The sequence below is a fragment of the Phoxinus phoxinus genome (assembly GCF_949152265.1).
Source record: "Phoxinus phoxinus genome assembly, chromosome: 23".
Lineage (NCBI taxonomy): Eukaryota > Metazoa > Chordata > Actinopteri > Cypriniformes > Leuciscidae > Phoxinus > Phoxinus phoxinus.
In genome coordinates, this window is record NC_136898.1 from 5,551,722 (window position 1) to 5,570,896 (window position 19,175).

At 38.7% G+C, this 19,175-nt stretch overlaps 1 protein-coding gene across 4 annotated transcripts in view; it reads left to right on the forward strand.

Annotated features, from left to right (window-relative positions):
• The window catches only part of ssbp2b (single stranded DNA binding protein 2b), a 71,977-nt gene that overhangs the window by 20,387 nt on the left and 32,415 nt on the right, over positions 1 to 19,175 (forward strand). For all 4 annotated transcript variants that reach the window (XM_079598716.1, XM_079598714.1, XM_079598717.1 and 1 more), the window contains 3 exons: positions 2,571 to 2,643; positions 4,234 to 4,295; positions 4,380 to 4,464. In XM_079598716.1, coding sequence (XP_079454842.1) covers positions 2,571 to 2,643; positions 4,234 to 4,295; positions 4,380 to 4,464 — 220 coding nt within the window. The remainder of the gene's footprint in view (positions 1 to 2,570; positions 2,644 to 4,233; positions 4,296 to 4,379; positions 4,465 to 19,175) is intronic.

A 19,175-nucleotide genomic window follows, 5' to 3' on the forward strand; every position in this document is an offset into this window, starting at 1 on the left:
GGGTGGCCTCAAATGGACCTCGCTGAGTTAAGTGATCAAATCTGAAAACGCTTCAGATCGATAAATGAACGTGGGCCTCACTCTCTTCTCCTAGTCACCATGTTCATCATTCAAAGGAAATGGTACTTTTTGGGCTACGCTGACAGCTAAAGTGATGCCTCTGAAGTCTCATTTTGTTTGATAGATTGTTTGGCATCAGGAAAGCTGATCTGCATGTAAAGTTGGTCTTTCTGTGGCCTCTGTTCGAGTGCAATCTCTTGCGTGACCTTTTCCTTATTTTTTTTATGCCTGCTTGAGTGAAGTGTCACTACGGCTATTAAATAACAAAAATAAAAAATTAATGGCATTTGGCATTTGTTGATTTTAGAAACTTTGGCTGTGCTGTATGTTCACACTTCAGTCTATGTGGTTCAAATTCACTTCTTTTGGATGCAGCAAAAATCACACTCAATCGGACATTTTCAATTTCAATCATGGCCACTTTAGCATATTGAAATCAATCAGATACTAATTTGATTTACGCAATTTATACATAAATCAAATGTTCCAAATTGCATGCTTGATTTATTTTTGAATCACAAAATAATTTTGCATTTGACTGTATAAGGTATTGGTCTGATACCTTCAGGTAAATCATTTTTTCATAAAAACTAAGAAACTGTTTATTTATTACACATTTCCCCTTTCATGTACATATAATATAAAAATAATCTAATCTCATGTAGTTTTTTCATATTTTTTATGAACACTTTGTTCTAATGCACCAACTGGAAATACATGTGGGCAGGAACGAATCGCCCCTTTCCGCTGATTGGTCAACCTTAGGTCAAACCATGCCGTCATCAGTTGTTCCTCAGTTCCGCACAACATAATAATAGTCACTGTTATAGTTGTACGCATTCTTGTAGTGTTTATTGCAACCCAATTTCATTTATTTCTCACCAAACAACCAGACTAACTAATGGCTTGACACAAATCGCACCGGGGTAGAGCTTTCTTCTGTGTAGACATATAGGCCTAGGTTCAATATGGCTAACCATACACACGTCAGAGAAATAGGTGGATAGGAAACAGAAACATGAATGTACCTCACACCTTCTCCCACATTACCCCTTAGTCTATTTCTTAGGCTGGTTCGGGTGAGCTCTGAGACGCAAGTCATTCATTATACGAAAATGATTATATCGGCTACAGTGGCTTTTCCTACTTTTCTTAGTGATTTTTAATGCCAGTTTATAAGGAAGTGACGATTTTGTTCTCTTCGACTAACTGGATGGAAACACTGCTTTATTCGCAAATACATTTTTGCAAATGTATGCGATATTCCAATTTGGCGTACAAGTTAAATTCACAAATTTGGATGGAAACATAGCTAGTGACAACAAAAGTTGCAATGTTATTTTGTAGATTTAAGACTGGTCCACAACGCGCGTACACTTTGTCCCGTAGACGGTCTGGTTGCGCGTTTTAACCTTGCGCACGTTTCCTCGCTAGAGAAGCGTTTAGTTTTTACGCTTGCAAATTCCGTCATGTAAATAGCGAATACGCCATGGCGCGAGCGCAGCTGGCTTTTAAAGGGAATGGGAGATGAGACTCTGATCTGTTTATTGCACGTTACGCCCAAAACACACCCATTACCCATTAAGAGAATAGAGACAACCCTTATAGAGCTGGTAAGTCCCGCCCCCTCCGTAAAACCCCGCTGGACCTCAAAGTTGAAAAACCGTCAATGCAAGTGAATGGGAGAAAATAATTATTTTCTGGTCCCGTTTGAATTGTGCCATGAATGTGAACATATGTTGTCTGTGAATTTTTTATATAATCTTTCATGTTACAAGTTTGACAGTATATGGTATGATTCGTCGGCTAGCAGTTGTGGAAAAGAAATAACGAGAAAGACTACATGTCGCCTATGTGACGTCACCGCATAAAGTTGACTTACCTGTGGTTTTCGCCAACCTCAACGATTTTGTCCTCTCCCTGAAAGAAGGCGGTGAAGTGCACCAAAGACACAGCCATGTCTAGCGGGATCCGTGAGCTAGAGCCGTGAGCTAGTGGTGTTGACGTTTCAAACGCGTCGACAGCAGCGAAGAGCTGTAGTCCACAAAGTGCTCTCACACAAAGTCTACCCGTATCAAACTTCTACCCGCTAAATTGTAGCATTCTTCACACGAAAGATTATATAAAAAATTCACAGACAACATATGTTCACATTCATGGCACAATTCAAACGGGACCAGAAAATAATTATTTTCTCCCATTCACTTGCATTGACGTTTTTTCAACTTTGAGGTCCAGCGGGGTTTTCGGAAGGGGCGGGACTTACCAGCTCTATAGACCATGTGCTGGGCGTGCCGACCATTTTCCCGCCGTTAAACTAGCAAAAGTGCGCTTTAGACGTGCGCTTAGATCGTTAAAATAGGGCCCTGGAAGTCAAAACTATGTACCCTTTGTTCAGATTCATTTGTATTATTATCCAAATATCTGAAGAGAAACTAGAATTGAATAGAATGCTTATAGTGCATCTTATATGAATTAATGCGATTTTTTTCTCTCTCTGTGTTTTGCAGGCTAGCACTCTACGTGTATGAGTACTTGTTACATGTAGGAGCCCAGAAGTCGGCACAGACCTTCCTGTCAGAGGTGAGCCAGCGGGGGGTTTATTTAAGCTCCTGCTTATCGATGTGCCATCCAGGCACACGGCCTCGTAAGCATCGGCCCGCCCCCTGGGGCCCCGGCTAATTTAATTACACGCAGATGATATGCTGAGCAAGCAGGACACATTAGATGTTTGGTGTCCACTTAATGGGATTGGAGGAGAGTCAGTGCATTGCTGTAAAAACGACTAAATTGTTTCAGCAGAAACGCCGGAGCAGTGCTGGCATGTTGATCATCACCTCATCCCACTTTTTATGGCGAAAAGCGCATGTTTGCTTTGTTCCGTATCAGCTGCTCATCTTATTTGTGTTGCAATACTTTAAGGGAAATCACAATCATTTACGCCTGAATGATTTCCTTTCAATGTCACTGAGGCATTGTGGGATTGATCTATGTGAAGGAAACCATGACATTTTGAAGCACTGCTTTGATATTTATAGCCTCACCATTATTTGCATATGAGTCATACACACTTAAGAGTACAAGCCATCTTAGAAATCACAATAATGCACCATTTCTGATTGTTCTAATTCCAAAGCAGTGCCAATCACAAGAACGGCAGGTCGCACTTCAAGTCGCCTGATATATTCAGATTTGCAAGGTTAACTTCTCCACATGTCTCTGACTGGACTATTTTAAGTCAGCTACTTTGTATCTAGAAATGTGTCAGTATGCTCAAAACAAACCAGCTGCTGTTGTGGTACCATTTAAATGTGGCTGAAATTAATAATTTTATTCAGAAAAGACAAATTATTTAAGACATTTATAATGTTACCAAAAAATATATTTCAAATAAATGCTGTTCTTTCAAAGAAACCCGGGGGGAAATCTATCACAGTTTTCTTAAAAATATCACACTGCACAACTGTTTTCATCATTGATAATAATGAAAGCTTTGATCACAGAAATAAATTACATGTTAAAATATATTTAAACAAAAAGCAGTTATTTCAAGTTGTAATAATTTTTCACAATATTTCTGGTTTATGTATTTTTGATCAAATGAATGCAGCATTTGATAACATAAGATACTTCTTTCAAAAAGAGTTATATACAAAAATTTTTTTTTTTAAACTACTTTTGAACAGTAGTGGACATTAAAAATACCATTTAAACCTGGAAATAAACAATGTTCTCAAACAAAGTAAAGTTATGATGTAAAATTATGACTATTTCTGTTTCTGTTGCATTATTTCTAGGTAACTAATAAAATAGCCCAAACATCTGGAATTTGCTTTTTATATTGCTGATAATATAAATTGTAATTAAATTTTTCCATTAAATTAGATCTGAGATGATATTCTGTTGGACTGTTTTTCTGAAATTAAATTAAACACAGATTTGACAAATTTTACATTTTCAAATGACACTTGTGAACAGAGGTGCATCATCCATTGACAAATATGTTGATTTATTTTGGAACTGACACAAGGGGGAATCACAACCTCGGCAAAAGTGGACACCATATTGATCAGTTAGCCTGGCTGACTACAAAAAAACTTGCTGATGGACATTTAATGAAAGGAAAGTCTGTGGAACAAGGCTTACGGTGTTTATTTTCTCCTTTCTTTCCAGATAAGATGGGAGAAGAACATAACGTTAGGAGAGCCTCCAGGATTCCTACATTCATGGTGGTGGTAAGATTCACATTGTTAAAGGTTTTTCATGTGCTGATGTGTTGTTCATGGCTACTGCTTCATCCATCCTTGTGTGTTTTGCAGTGTATTCTGGGATTTGTATTGTGCAGCGCCTGAAAGGAGAGAAAACTGTGAGCATTCCAGTGAAGCCAAGGCATTCCATGACTACGTAAGTCACTCTCACAATGGATTGATGTCTGGATGAATGATGGATGGATGGATGGATGGAGGGATGGATGGAGATAGATAGATAGATAGATAGATAGATAGATAGATAGATAGATAGATAGATAGATAGATAGATAGATAGATAGATAGATAGATAGATAGATAGATAGATAGATAGATAGATAGATAGATATGTTTATCAGCTCCATTGTGATTTACTTCACAATGCAAATGGTATTTCCCATGAGGCCGCAGTGCTTCAGTGCAGTGATGTTTGTGCTTCTGAAAGGCTTTATTCTTTGCAGTGTGGTTCTGAGTAAGAACAAATGCTGCTGAGTCTTACAGGAAGGAAGTGTGATTCAATTTCCTGTGTACCTCGGGCTTCTGGTCACTCTCGCAAACAAAAGCACACGGGACCCGAAGTTCTCCTCGTTTCACCTTGGAGGGTGATGTAAACGTTCAATTATAGACACGCTTTCTTTTACCCAAACACACTGTCTGCTGTAGTGCACACCCTTAAAAGCGCGGTTTAGAAGACGAGTAAAGAGCGCAGCGATGCCGAAGATCACTGGTTTTGGCCCCAAACTCATTTCTCTTTCCAGCACCAATTAGCTGAATTTCCTCTGAGAGCGTCTGGAGTGTGTAGGCACAACAGGAGTAATTACAGAGAGAGCTAGATTCTCAAACGAGAACATCTCCGTCCAATACATCGGCTGATCGCTGGGACTAATTGCCAATGTACAGCAAATACACTTTGCAGCTATAATGCACTTTGCAGCTATGACTGTAGTTGAAAAAAAAATCTAAGTTTATGAATACCGTGTTTCTGGTTCTTATTATGAATGATTAATCAGTGCACATTGCTACAAAAGTATTTGATCAAAATGTGAAGGTATTTTGTATGTTGTCACGAATAATTTTTCTGACTCTATTATGGCGCTTAATGCATATGTACACACACACTCATACACTACCACTCAAAAGTTCTGAGATTTTCCAAATATTTTTGAAAGAAGTCTCTTATGCTCAACAAATCTGTATTTGTTTAACCAAAGATAATAGTAAAAACAGTAATAATCTTTAAAAAATCATAAGTGTGTATGACTTATGTGCAAATAATGGTGAGACTATAAATATCAAAGCAGCTTCAAAACAGTAATATTGTGATTAAAAAAACTATTTTTTTTTTATAAATCTAATTTTCTTATATATATTCATGAACTCTATTTGAATACATTTTAAAATGTAGTTTATTCCTGTGATTCAAATCGGAATTTTCTAGTCTTCAGTGTCACATGATCCTCCAGAAATCATTCTAATATGCTGATTTTCTAATCAAGAAACATTTCTTATTAATATCAATGTTGAAAAGTTGCACTGCTTAATATTTTTGAGGAAACGGAAATGTATTCAAGATTCTTTGATGAATAGTAAGTTCAAAAGAAACAGCATTTACTTGAAATAGAAATCTTTATTGTCACTTTTGATCAGTTTAATCATGTATCCTTGCTGAATTAATATCTTAAAAACATTTTTTTTCCAAAACATTTTTTTCTGATTAAATATCCTGTTTCACTCCAAAATATGTCACATTACAAACATAAAGTGTGTAGTGAACGCCGTTTGTCATGGTCTTACAGATGTAGCTTGATTCTGTTTGGGCTGCGTGGCACATGTGCTTCGTTTTCCCGGCAATGTAATAAACTTGCACAAGGGAGTTGTTCGCATCCTAATTCGGAGGATATCAGAGGCTCAGGCAGACGTGCAGTGCCATCCTACGTGCCAGCGTCAGTGCGGTGGCTTTTGTGCTAAGAATAAAAGCCACAGCAAGAGGGAATAAAGCCCTCATTCCTTCCCTCTCACCTCTCCTCATCCTCCCTCAGGGAGCGCTCGTTTCTGAGAACACTTCCAGAGAGAGCTTCCTAGAGGTCACTTTCCAAGACAAGGTCAAAATGTCACCTCTCTCCATGAGTGCGATGGGATGGCTCTCCCCCCGGCGGTGGTGTTTCACTGGCTGTGTTTGCAAGGGCATACTAGCATACTGGTTATTAGGAAATGTGTACTGTATACTACTGCTTCTTAATGGATCATATGGGATGATAAACATTTCAGAGTGGTGTCCATTTGACATTTTATATAATATATCATAAAGGGTTTGAAATTAACACCCGCCAACCCGCCAAATGCGGGTAAAAATTAACTGTGGGGGGGTAACGCTGTCAAATCACTAATTTGGCGTGTTACTTATTATGTTTACTCCCTTTGTTGGAGTAGTTTGTGTAAGTCAAATCTGCTCATATTTAGCACAAATACTCTCATCATGATATATTAAATAAAGCTTCTTGCGCAGAATCCGCTCATATCTGCAATCAATTTTCGGCGGACCATCACTTTTCGACACGACACCTGTCTCGTGAAGTTTCATCTTTTTCTTTTCTGCAATACAGTGCCAAATAAACATAGCCTGGTGAGACAATGACTTTCCTTTACAGTAGGCCTAACTTTATCGAGGTAAACGTTTCCCCCCTGACGCCAGACGTACGTCTAGGAGTGGAGAGGAGTGACAAAATTACGGTAGGACTGTGCAAACAAAGTATCTGTCTAGCATTGCCATGTCAGTGTATTGATTCATTGTCCCTTCATAGTTTGCAAGAGACATTTAATAAACTGAGCGTATTTATTAAACTCAGACGTAGGCTATTTAATAAACTGAGCGTAGCCTATTCATCTGTCAATATGAAACGCGACTTGGCCATTCTAATTAATGATCGGAAGAACGCGTATCGACCACCGTTACTGTAAAATATGCAATATGTCCATTTAAACTCGATTTTGGTCAAATGTGGATTATATCATTACACTGGCAAGAATATGGTTACATTTAAAGATGCCGTACCAAGTATGACAACGCTGCGTTCAACTGCTTTTTTCACTTCCTGAAAAGTAACCGTTTTGGACATACGTGAGTTTCTTCGGGCAGCGACGATATATATATATACAGGGTTTGAAAAAGTTAATTTCAAACCCTGAGATCATATATTATACAAAAATAACAGTTTTGTGTATAAAGGGAAATTGTCCTCATTTACAGATTGTAAATCAATGTAATTCTCATATGCAATTTTCATATGCATTTTTTCTTTACAATTGATATTAAAAACGTTCATATTTACACAGCAGAAATAGTATGCATAGCATGGTAATATGCTATTTTTGAACATGACATGTTTTGCTTTCTCATTTCCGGGTCTTCTGCTTTTTGGCCCTCGGATGGCTTCCTCCATAGCTGGGGTCTTTGACCCGGCCTCGCATCAGTTCATTTTCAGCATAATGACTTCTCTGTCGGTGGTCACGTTAATGGAGTTACTGTAAAACCACACACGGACATGGCGGCCGAGTCTGTTCTCCCTCATTACGCCGTGTCACTGTGTTCGTTTGGGCTGTCGGGGACTTCTAATGCACTCCGATGGCCCTGCGAGTCGTGTTGAATGCCATGCTAATTGATCCTCAGGCAGATATAAGAGTTTAATGCGATCTGCTCAAGACTAATGTCCCATAAGGACGCTGACGCTGGTTTCCTCTTCGCGATAAGAGCCGAGTGTGTGGTTGTCATATCCAGGCACAGGCCCTTGGATGCTCCTGATACTGTTGTTGCTCGGGGATGTGCGTCACGCGAGCTAGCAGAAGATATGTCAAGAGAGCAAAGGAGACTGGACGTCCCCAGTTTCATTCATTATTAGCACATTAATATAACCTACATTCATGGTATCCATTCTCATGGTCACTTCATGATAGTAAAGTCGATTGGGATATGTAATATGATCTTGCTAATGCTTAAATTGGAAACGGTTTTACTTCTTATCCAAACAAAATGTGATCTTTGGAAACCTAATTTGGTTTTCCATTGATTGACCACAATCATATAAACGGTAGGGAACTCATTTCTTAAGTGACGGTGGATCATCTGAAATATGTGTTTATGTCATGACGGCCACTAAAAGCTTTCTGGTGGCATTGCTCAACATCATGCCGCTTCTGTAGTAGGTTGAATGTATTTGTGTATATAGAGACCGTGTCAGTTACATTATTTTTTCTAGGGCTGAGAAAAGTAGCATTATGTGTAGCATTAGTCATGATTATTCACATAAATCTTATTTTATTTCATTGATAGCCTTATGTTGTAGTATCAGAATTGTGAAAAAATTCTGAATTAAAAAATTGACTTCTTTTTCAATTCATGAGTTGGAATTTAAATTGAATTGTCCCCACCACACAGGAAGTTGAATTGGACGTAAATTAACGCCGCCTTCACACTAGCAGTTGAAATCAGCTCCGTAATATGCAATACGCCACCAGCGGACGTCGTACTACACCATTGAAAAGCGTCGGAAGCTACGGAAACGAGTAGAAAACGGCCATTTTTTATTATACATTTTAATTGTATTAACTGCCCTAATAACGTTAGAAAATCCTGAAAATAAAAAAATGACATGACAACTTATCGTTATAAAATCATTATTTATTTTATTAAAAGTTAAGAATTCAGGTTTGTTTATCAGTACCATAGCAACGCTAACTTCCACTGGAATTGTCGGATAGGAACCGTCCGTAGCCTTTTGCAAGAGTTACATTTTTTGAACGCATCCGGATGACCAACTGACACGTTTTTTTCCGCACCGCACTCGTTCGGACCCAGTTCGGACCCATTTCGCATGCGGTCTGTGTATCTCCATAGGAAATGAATGACTTCCGGTCGTTTCATAGCCGTATCGGAGCTGATTTCAACTGCTAGTGTGAAGGCGGCGTAAGTGGAATTTACCAATTGTTCTTCCACCCTGTTATATTCAATAAATGTGTTGAATGTAAAATAAAATAAAAACATCATTTTTTTTTTTTATTAAACAGATTTTTGGGACATTTTGAGACTTAAAAGTGTCTGAAGCTTTCAGACAAGGCATAGTTTCATCTTAAAAACATTTTTAAAAATTGTTTTCCTATGGCAGTGAGTGTTCTGCGCGCTGTTTATGCGGTTTTACCGCCTGCTGCGCCTCGCGTTTTTGCTGTTGAAAAAAAAATCAACTCCGAGCGGAAAAAGCGCCCGACGTCATAGCATTTTTTCCCACTGTCAAATCGAATGAATGGAGAGGCGGGCCTTCCGTTGTGGTGATGAAAGCTACAGTTGCTTTGAACGCCCGGAGAGTGCGATGATGGAGGATAAACTTGTGGTGCTGACTTCACGGACCGTAACTACCACAATGTTAACAGAAAGTAAATAAAGTTAATAAAAAGCTGATTTGACGTTTACTTGACTGACAGGACAGCTGTTTCGGTTGTTGCCTAGCTTTCGAACCTGAAAAACGCGTTTGGTGTGATCGGGGCCTTATTCTACACCTTTTTTTTTATTCTACTTCCTTAAATTCAGTTTGCAAGTCTGCATCGTGTTTGCTACATGAGTTCAAATTAAATTAAAATTCAAGAACTTAAATGAAACTGGTCTCAATTAAATTGTAAATGGGACAAAATCTTGATAAACAAATACGTTTCAACCAAACGCTGTGCTACAAATAATCATCTTTTAAATCATGATTTACCACTTCATCACTTTATCCAACTGGGATTTGCATCTGTCCTCTTTGTCCTGACACTGGTTCATGCTACCAGTGCCAGATGGGTGTTTGAGCTGTGGCCTAACAGTTCAGGACTGTGATGCTCATGTGGGAAATCCTCACTATGGTTTCCTATTATTTCTCATTCTTCTGTTCTGTTGATTAAAAAGTGTCCAAAAGTGTCAGGAGTATGAAAGCACTGGGGATTTGATGCCCGTCACATGCAGACTGTCTGGATCTGGACCAATGGAGTATGTGTTAAACCTCTTACAATCTGCTTTTGAAGTCTGAATGTAAATCATATATGGTTTGGTTCGGCATGATCAGTCAGTTTTCTCCGTCTGTTTTCCACATCCTTTTGGGTTTAAGATTCTGGGAGGTTCCTTCCCTTCTTAAACAGCTGGCTGCTCAAACCACAGCTTTCAAAAGACCCCCACAATAAAGTCAACTTCTGCACAGATCAAAGTCGATGTGCAGTCTCTTTGCCCCAAGCATCCTCATCGGGTTTTTTTCTCCACGGATTAAAGTCTGGCAGGGAGATCGGCCTCCGCAGTATTCATGGCTGCTTTCTTTGTCGTGGGCTTTGGGAAAGGGACAGACAAGTCTTTGGGATAAGCTTCATCGTTTTCTCTTTCCGCACCTCCTATCGAGGGCTTCTTGAAGGGGCCGGAAGGAGGCTGTGTGGCGTGCTTGTTTACCCAGCATTGAGCTCTCCGTCTCTGGGTTTGGCTGTGGTGAGCGGCCCTGTTCTCTGGTGCAGCACTAAGCTCACGAGCCTGCGCTAGCCAGCACTCAGCTTTCTAATAAGCAGGAGAATTGCAGATTGAATTGCTCCCGGTTTCCTGTTGGGCTCATGTTGCCGTGATTTTAACTGGATTAAGACGCAAAAAAAACGGCCTGTTCCGAGACACGCGTTTCGGACACATTTGCTTTGAGTGCACGGCCACCCTTGTAATACGATTTCCGAATGGCCTGACTTTCCTTTGATTGTTGTTAAAATGCTTTCTACATTACAAGTGTTCTTCCTCTCTTGGCATTATGCATCAGATGCGATTGTCACACACAATCCCAGATATGCATTTAGTCTTTATGTCTGATTGCACACTTTGAAATTCAGGATATACTCAGCTTTATGAAAAAGGGGCATTTCTAAATGGCTTAAAGGAACCGTATGTAAGAAATGTATTTCAATTAATCATAAAATGGCCCTGATATGTAAGTAGACATTAAGAAATCATGTTCATTTCAAATACTTATATCACTGACAACAGTAGTCCGGCCAGTATATTGTCATTTAAAAGTGAAGTTGCAGCCCTCAACTGATGTTGATGTTGTAATGTTGTGTTTTGGTCTGATGCGCCACCCTCCACCTATCTACCAATCACGAAGTCAGTAGTGTTTCGGCATCCGGGTTGCCAGCTCTGCTCTAGTCTTGCCATTGGAAGCTCCTTGTAGTAGCCTACATTCCTGCTGGATCCTGCAGCCTATCTGGCAACCTCGAGTCAGGTATTTTATACCTGACTCGACTTTATTTTATAATAAAAATATTTGAACTTTTAATATTTTTAATATTTATTTTTAGCTGTAATTTATTATTACTTTAGTTTGTTAAACTTATTTTATTTCAGATAGTTGCGAAAGGCAACTAAGATTTTTACGTTTACGTTTTTTTTCATCTAATATGTGACCCTGGACCACAAAACCAGTTATAAGGGTCAATTTTTTTACATTGATATTTATATATCGTAAGCTGAATAAATAAGCTTTCCAATGATGTATGGTTTGTTAGGATAGGACAATATTTGGCCGATACAACTATTTGAAAATCTGTAATCTGAGGGTGCAAAAAAAAATCGCCTTTAAAGTTGTGCAAATGAAGTCCTCGATGTTGCTGCATCCACTCACAAATATAAATTTGATATATTAACAGAAGGAAATTTACAAAATATCTTCATGGAACATGATCTTTACCTAATATCCTAATAATGTTTGGCATAAAATAAAATAATTTTGACCCATACAATGTTGGCTATTGCCACAAATATACCCGTGCGACTTGTCCTGGTCAAATATATTTAATTTGATTTCAGATTCATGTCAATTAACAAAAACAATATTTTAGTCGTTTTTAGTAAACATTAACCCTGGTTTGAATGCATATTAGATTTGATAGATATAGAATTGTTGCAAACTTGTATTTGAAACATTGAAACATTTCAAATGAATGATTTTGACATTTGCAGGGTTTTAGGTTGCTGCTGTAGTGTAGTGTTTTCTCTGAAACTTTTGCTGCAGTGTTTGAGACATGTCGGTTTGCGGTACGAGGCAGCGAGTCAGTATTTGAGGTTTGGCTGCCTCTGCCTGTGTAAATGATGAATGAGCAGCGAGTCGGGGAGCTGAGGAAGAGGAGGCAGGCGGCCACTCACTGCCTGACAAGCTCCTTCATAATGCAGGATAGGGATGCCGAATGGGATTTGGGAAATGCAGGTGGTCTTTTCTTCTCTCACTAAATTTTTTTTCTTTCAGCGGTGAGGAAGATTTATTTTTAATGTTTCGGGAGCAAGAGCTCGCCCAGAAATGGAGAATTAAGGCAAAATATATAAAATAAAATCCCCCACTTCAGTGAAATCTTCTCCGGCTACACCTCCTAACGTGAGCTGAAGTGGAATAGAGAGATGAGGAGCCGATAGATGGGAGTTCATAATTTTGCATATGCTTTGAATAAATTTGCATCCAATAACACCATTGGCTCATCTAAAGCTCGCTTTCCATAAGTGCATACTTTCAATATGATATAGTCCTTAAAATCAAAAGGCAGTTTGATGCTATGTGTTTTGACTTGACCTCAACTTTGTAAAGTTATTCTGTACTTGTTAGTAGTGTTTGCTAAGGCAAGTGTCACTATTACTTATATCTAGGGTTAGAGATTTGAACTCTTCTTCAGGCACCATTTACTTTTAAAATCTAGTTTTATTAGTATTATTAAGCTTATTAAGTATTTATTCTACACTTGAGTGCTTGAAATTGTGTATTTGAAATTATTTTTATAGCCTTTGGCTATTCGTTCAATGACGGTGCATGTGACAGTGTGCTATTCGAGGCATCTTTTGTGTGTCGCCCCCAAAACATCTCCAGGAGGCCCTGCTGAATTAATTAGGCATCCAATTAGTGAGATTCTGCATATTAATCAAAGCAGGATATGACACTGAACAGATTTCCATTGATGAGTGTTATGATTGTGACATTAATGATCATAATGACATCAGAACGTTGTGGCACTTTGAGTTGTAGGAGTCATCGCATGACGCACAGGCACAAAAATGCCTGAAAACAAAATCCACAAGTGCTGTCTTAATGACATGCATTTACTTCTGTATCAATGATGGCACATGCTTTAGTCAAACGATTAAATCGAGTGTTTTTTGTTTGTGTTTATGGTGCATTGTACTTTTGCGTTAACGTCAGAGTCTGGAACAGGTTGGATGTATACTCACACTTGTTTCTAGTATGCACTGTTGTTGCTTGCATGCACAGTCTAGTTTGTGAGCATGCAAGCTCTAAAATGAACTGTTTGCAAGAGCCAATGCCAGGTCAATAGATAAATTATACCGGCCATCAATCTTTTTTTTTCTTTTTACATGTCATGAAAATACATTAAAAATGATGTTGAAAATGAATTTAAGTTTGGTTTTGTTGTAGGAATATTCTACATATGTGGCCGTTCGTGAGGAAAAAAATAGGCAGTCTAGATGAACTTATGATAAATACATTTTGTTTGTTTTTTACAAAGTGCTTGTGACAAGTGTCATGCTCTCCTCTGCATGTTAGGAACATCATCCGCCGTAATCCAGGGAATTTGCTGACAAATCGTGTTTACACACCTTTATATAACCATGTGAGTGTGTGTGTGTGTGTTACACACAGTACTATGTGTCTATTGCCGGATTTGCTTGTTTGGGTATGTTTATGTTTTTATGCACTCACTCACATTGTGTAAATGTCACCTTTGTGTCCGGCCTCTCTCTCTCTCTCCACCACGGCACGGTTATCACGCAGTCTGTCAGATACACCTCGGATCAGCAGAGTCTCGTGGGAGGGATTGGGAGAGACGTGGATGTAATGATTTTGTATTTCTGAGGCCATGCTCTCTTTGATAGATCAGTCTGTCAGAAACTTGTGCATTTCTTTGTGGTTTCTAGGCTGTTGCTGGGGGTTATGAGCAATAGTAATGGCGAGGCATCACTGATAAACTCCTAAGTAACTTTCGCATTAATTGCAAAATTGCTGTGGCTTGCTAAAGTTGGTCTTTCTGGCAGGCGTAGGATGCTGTGCTCAGTGGTTAAGTTTGGGCTGCCGGCAGGTGCTGTAGTTTGTGTACACATTAAAAACAGCCCTTTTCCCATCTGCACGCATTTACTACTAATCTACAATCTAAGTAATCTGGCATTCTGTCACAGATACAATTCCAGTCTATTCCAGTCAATACTCATTCCTGCATCATGTGCCCTGGAAATGAGCTGCTCGCTGTCTAGACTTCTGCACTTTCAGTAACACAATTGCTGCTCTGTTTTTCCCGCTATATTCTGTAAAAAATAAACGGTTACAATCAGTTCATCTTACTTTTTAGTATGCTCTTTAATGGTTTGGTCAGACCTAATTTGGAAAAATAATAATGAAAAATCTCAAATGAGATCTCCTTCATGCAACATATTAATTGGTTCTCCATGACTGCTGGAGATTTAGGGTGTGTTCACACTTGGCATGTTTGATTCGATTAAAACAAACCCTGGTGTGATTGCTCTGTTAGTGCGCTTCATTTGAACAAGTGTGAACGCCATCCCTTTGCCCCTTTAGGTTTGGTGTTAAAATGCCAATGTGAACGCTAAGAGGACCAGAACTAAATGTTTTTTGTTTTTTTTTGGTCTGGACCAAATTAACCAAGCGAACCGTACTACAAGTGTAAACACCCTTAAATGAAGAGCAAATTAAAAATTTATTTTGGGGCAAATTATTTTAATTTTATTTTTTATTTAATTTGATTTTGTAGCTTCACAGATTTTTATCCTGAGAAATTTGTGACATTACTAATACATATAATTATTATTATTATTATTATTTCTATTTTATTTTACAATTACTATTCTTGGCTGAGAGTTTTCCAAGAAAATCTTCCTGTAGTCAAAGATCTCAATATAAAGTTCGACATTTCTCATCAAAATCTTCTGTGCAATCTACATTCATTTTATAGCTCTTAACACCGTGTCCTAACTACACTACACGCGCCGCGACACGCGATAAAGTTATCTTTTCCATGTAAATCAGAGTTTTTATCCTAACCATACGCGACGATTCTATTTTAGAAACGGTTTCTATTTTTCTGCGACATCGGGCTGCAACAACAATCACAAAGTGTTGCAATGATAGTCTCAGGTACTGTTTATGTGCTTTATTTAATGTTAAAAGCATGCAATGTGACTTTAAATATCATTAAAGCTACACTGTGTAGGAATTACTCCCATCTAGCGGTGAAATTGTATATGACTACCAACTGAATATTACTTTCTAGCCCCTCCCATTCCGAGGGCGTTTTAACTCCTACGGTGGCCGTATTATTTCAAATCTGCCGGCAGTCGCGAAGCTTGAATTTCCAGGTTTGTCTCTCTTTGGCTAATGTATTTTCAAGATGGAGGCGCAACATGGCTGCCGCCATTCGAACGACTCACCCGTATGTATTATAAATGGCAGATTCTACGCTTACGAGAATACTTGATTAGTTGGTAGAAGTAATTACACTTGAATGAGCACATATAATTTTGAAAGAACAAAGTGTTTTTTGCTAAGAATCAACTTTAAAAAATTAAACAGTGTAGCTTTAGGTGCTCCCAGCTTTGTAGCTGTAAAAGCAACAATGGATAATTCACCTCAGATCTTGAAATTAAACAAATGGAAACAAAAATGTTCAAACTGTGAACAAACAAGTGTATTCTTTGACAAAGATTGTTTTATTAACTCAGTAGCCTATGTATTCTTAATAATGTTTAAATGGTGTAATATTTGTGTATTTGATTATGTAGGCCACTTATCCATTTTCTTGCGAGTGCCGTCAAGATTACTCTCTGGTGCCGTGCACTCGCCGCGAGACTCCGCCCACACGCTGTTCTGATTGTGACACATTTTTGTTCATTCAACTTAATTTCTGTTCTGATTTTGACACATCTCACGTCTAGTGTGGACAGACAAATTATTTGTCGCTGGAATATTATCTCATCGCTTCTGGTTAGGACACGGTGTTAATTCATACTGTATGTGAACAGTTGTTTCATTTGTGATTATCTCTATTACTTCTAAGCTTAGGAGAAATTAATTTCATACATTAAAGAAACATGATAAATATATTAGGTCTCCTGAGCTATGAAAGAGCAATCCCTGAGCAATAAAGCTTTTCTCTGGGTGCTGCTTTTACACACACATGCACAAACGCACACACACACACACACACACACACACACGCACACACGTATAAACTGAGAACGAGCAGGCATATCTAAGAGTTAATGATATTTACTGGAGCAGTTTAACAGGCCGGCAGCCTTGAGCGACATCCAGACCTCTGATGAACTGATAAAACACTGGAGTGCACATTCACGCTGGCGCCGAAGAAGACACAGCCTTGCCATGCAGACGTGGCCAGACCCACAAGCCACAACAGCACCATGAGCTCATGCTGCAGAGAATGGGACGGGCCTGTTTGCTGACTAACAGCACCAGAGATGAACTGGAGAGAAGTGTGGGGGAACCAGGGTTACGGGGTATCCGCAGGACTGGGTAACTCTCATCTTGTGTCAGGTCGGTTTCTTACAGAACAGTTCACTGAGGTCAATGAGAGTTTAATCATATGGGAGGGGCGTGTATCATTTTCAGTTGAGCCCAATACGACCCCACCCTGCCGTCACCCCACATGGCTTCTGTTGTAGGTCACACCCTTCAGTTACACCCTTAAATGTCACATTTATCTCAGATGTTTCTCTTTGGATACACCAATGAGAAAATTGTTGATATATTTAGTAAAGGTGCAGTCAGAAGTCAAAGTGCAGTTTGAAGCACAGCTCACACAGAAGCCTCTTGTGAAATTTGCATTACAACATTAAACGTGACCGAACCTTAAGTGTATAAAGCGATAAAATGAATGTGGAGTGCATAGCTCCGATTTATTTGTTCTAATACAAAATATTAAAGTTCATATTGAGATGTTGAGGTCACAGAATGAGATATCATTGAGACTACAGGGTTGTTGAGATCATCTGCGAAGCATACAAGTCTTGCTCTCCTACTAATTTGTGATTTTTAGTTCCTATGTTGATTTGTCAGAGTTCAACCTCCACCAACCTCCTTCCGACCACAAAGTGATTGCGATGAAAGCCAAGACAAGCAGCTGGTGTTGTCAGCAACCACATGACGGCTTTGTTGTGGTCACGCGTGTGATAGTATGTCAACATGTACGTTCAAGCCTGGCAGACGACACTGTAATACTTTGGTGTAATTGCTGTAGTCAGATGGAGGAGTTTCGACACAGTGTGGTTTATTCCAGGCGAGCGCTCGGATCTCATTCCTCGCGTAGCGTTGGTGGACCTCCAGGGAGGTGTAGTGCACTGGAGCCGTTTCCTAGGCAACCTTTTTTTTTCCATCTGGGCTTTGAAATGAGGACCTGATGTGATTGTTAGCAGCTTGGGCTTGTGCCATTGAGTATGCAGCTCTATCTCAGCCTTCACTTCCCTGAAACTCCATGACATCACCGATTCCCACGACTGGCATAGCATCTGATGGACACACATTAGCGCTCCGTCAATAGAAAATATGCTTACGTAAGGGGGTTTGGTTATTCATAATACATTTATTCCGTTTTGTTGGGAAGCCAAGTGTATAGTACACAATGTTTTGATACTACTGCCTTGGCTTTTTGAAATTATGCTTTTAATGGCACTTGTAATCATTTTTATAGGTTGTTTGTATAGTATGTTTTGAGTGAAGTACATAATTATATTCTGACTTCTCGCGTCCGCTATCCATTTCAAGCAAGCATCACTTTTACTATTGCTCATGGTGGACGATAAACTGGACAAAGTCTAGAGGCTGGACCCAAGTCGTATCTAAGGTCCAGAACACCCTAGCAACCATTTAACAACACGCCAAAAAACATAGGATTAGGATTGTGATGGTGAGTTTTTCATGAGCAAACACCTCTCATGTTTGCTTCCGAAAATGGGGTGAAAATAATGATTAGTTTACAATACAAATGTTATTCTTGTAGCTGTTTATCTGAAAATGGCAGCATATGTGTCTCCAGTACAGGAAGTGTGTATATTTATCCCAGACATTGACCTCTTGTTTTCTGTCTCTTAAACGTTTCCTTGTTGTGTTTGGATTGTTGATAGCAACTGTTGTTTTTTTCTATTGACATGCAATAAAACTGTGGGTGGCATTTATTGCATGTGCATAATCTGTGCAGGGGCCATATCTTACTACATATTTCTTTTTGGAGCATTTAGCAAGTTTTGGTTTTTATATAATCATGTTCAACCTTCTCTCTGACCCTTAGAAATATACAGGCTGTTTTTGCTTCTGTACCATTTAATGGTCTCTGTTATGAATGGTTGACCTCTTCAGATAAATGATTAACAACGCCCCCACTAAAGCGGATGAATACGGTGTGTGTGTTATTATGTAAACGTGGATGGTATCAGGGGTTTAACTGTAAGGGTTTTTTCGACAGATTTTTTACTCGCCATGCCAACATTTTCACTCTCCCTAACTAAAAAAGTTATGAATCTGAAATTAATTTGAATAACATTTAAGTAAATGTTGTATTTCTAATTTTAAATGTGTAATGTTTATTTATTATTTAATATTTATTTATAATTAAAAACATTTAAAAAAGTATTTTAAAATGAAAAAATTATTTGGTCTTGGAAGAATTTGAATAGAAATGTTTGAATTCATTTTGAGATATTGAGGAAAATCTGAGCACAGAATGAAATATTAAAGGCGTGGTAAAATGCCCTTTTCACAAGATGTAAAATAAGTCTTTGATGTCCCCAGAGTGTGTGTG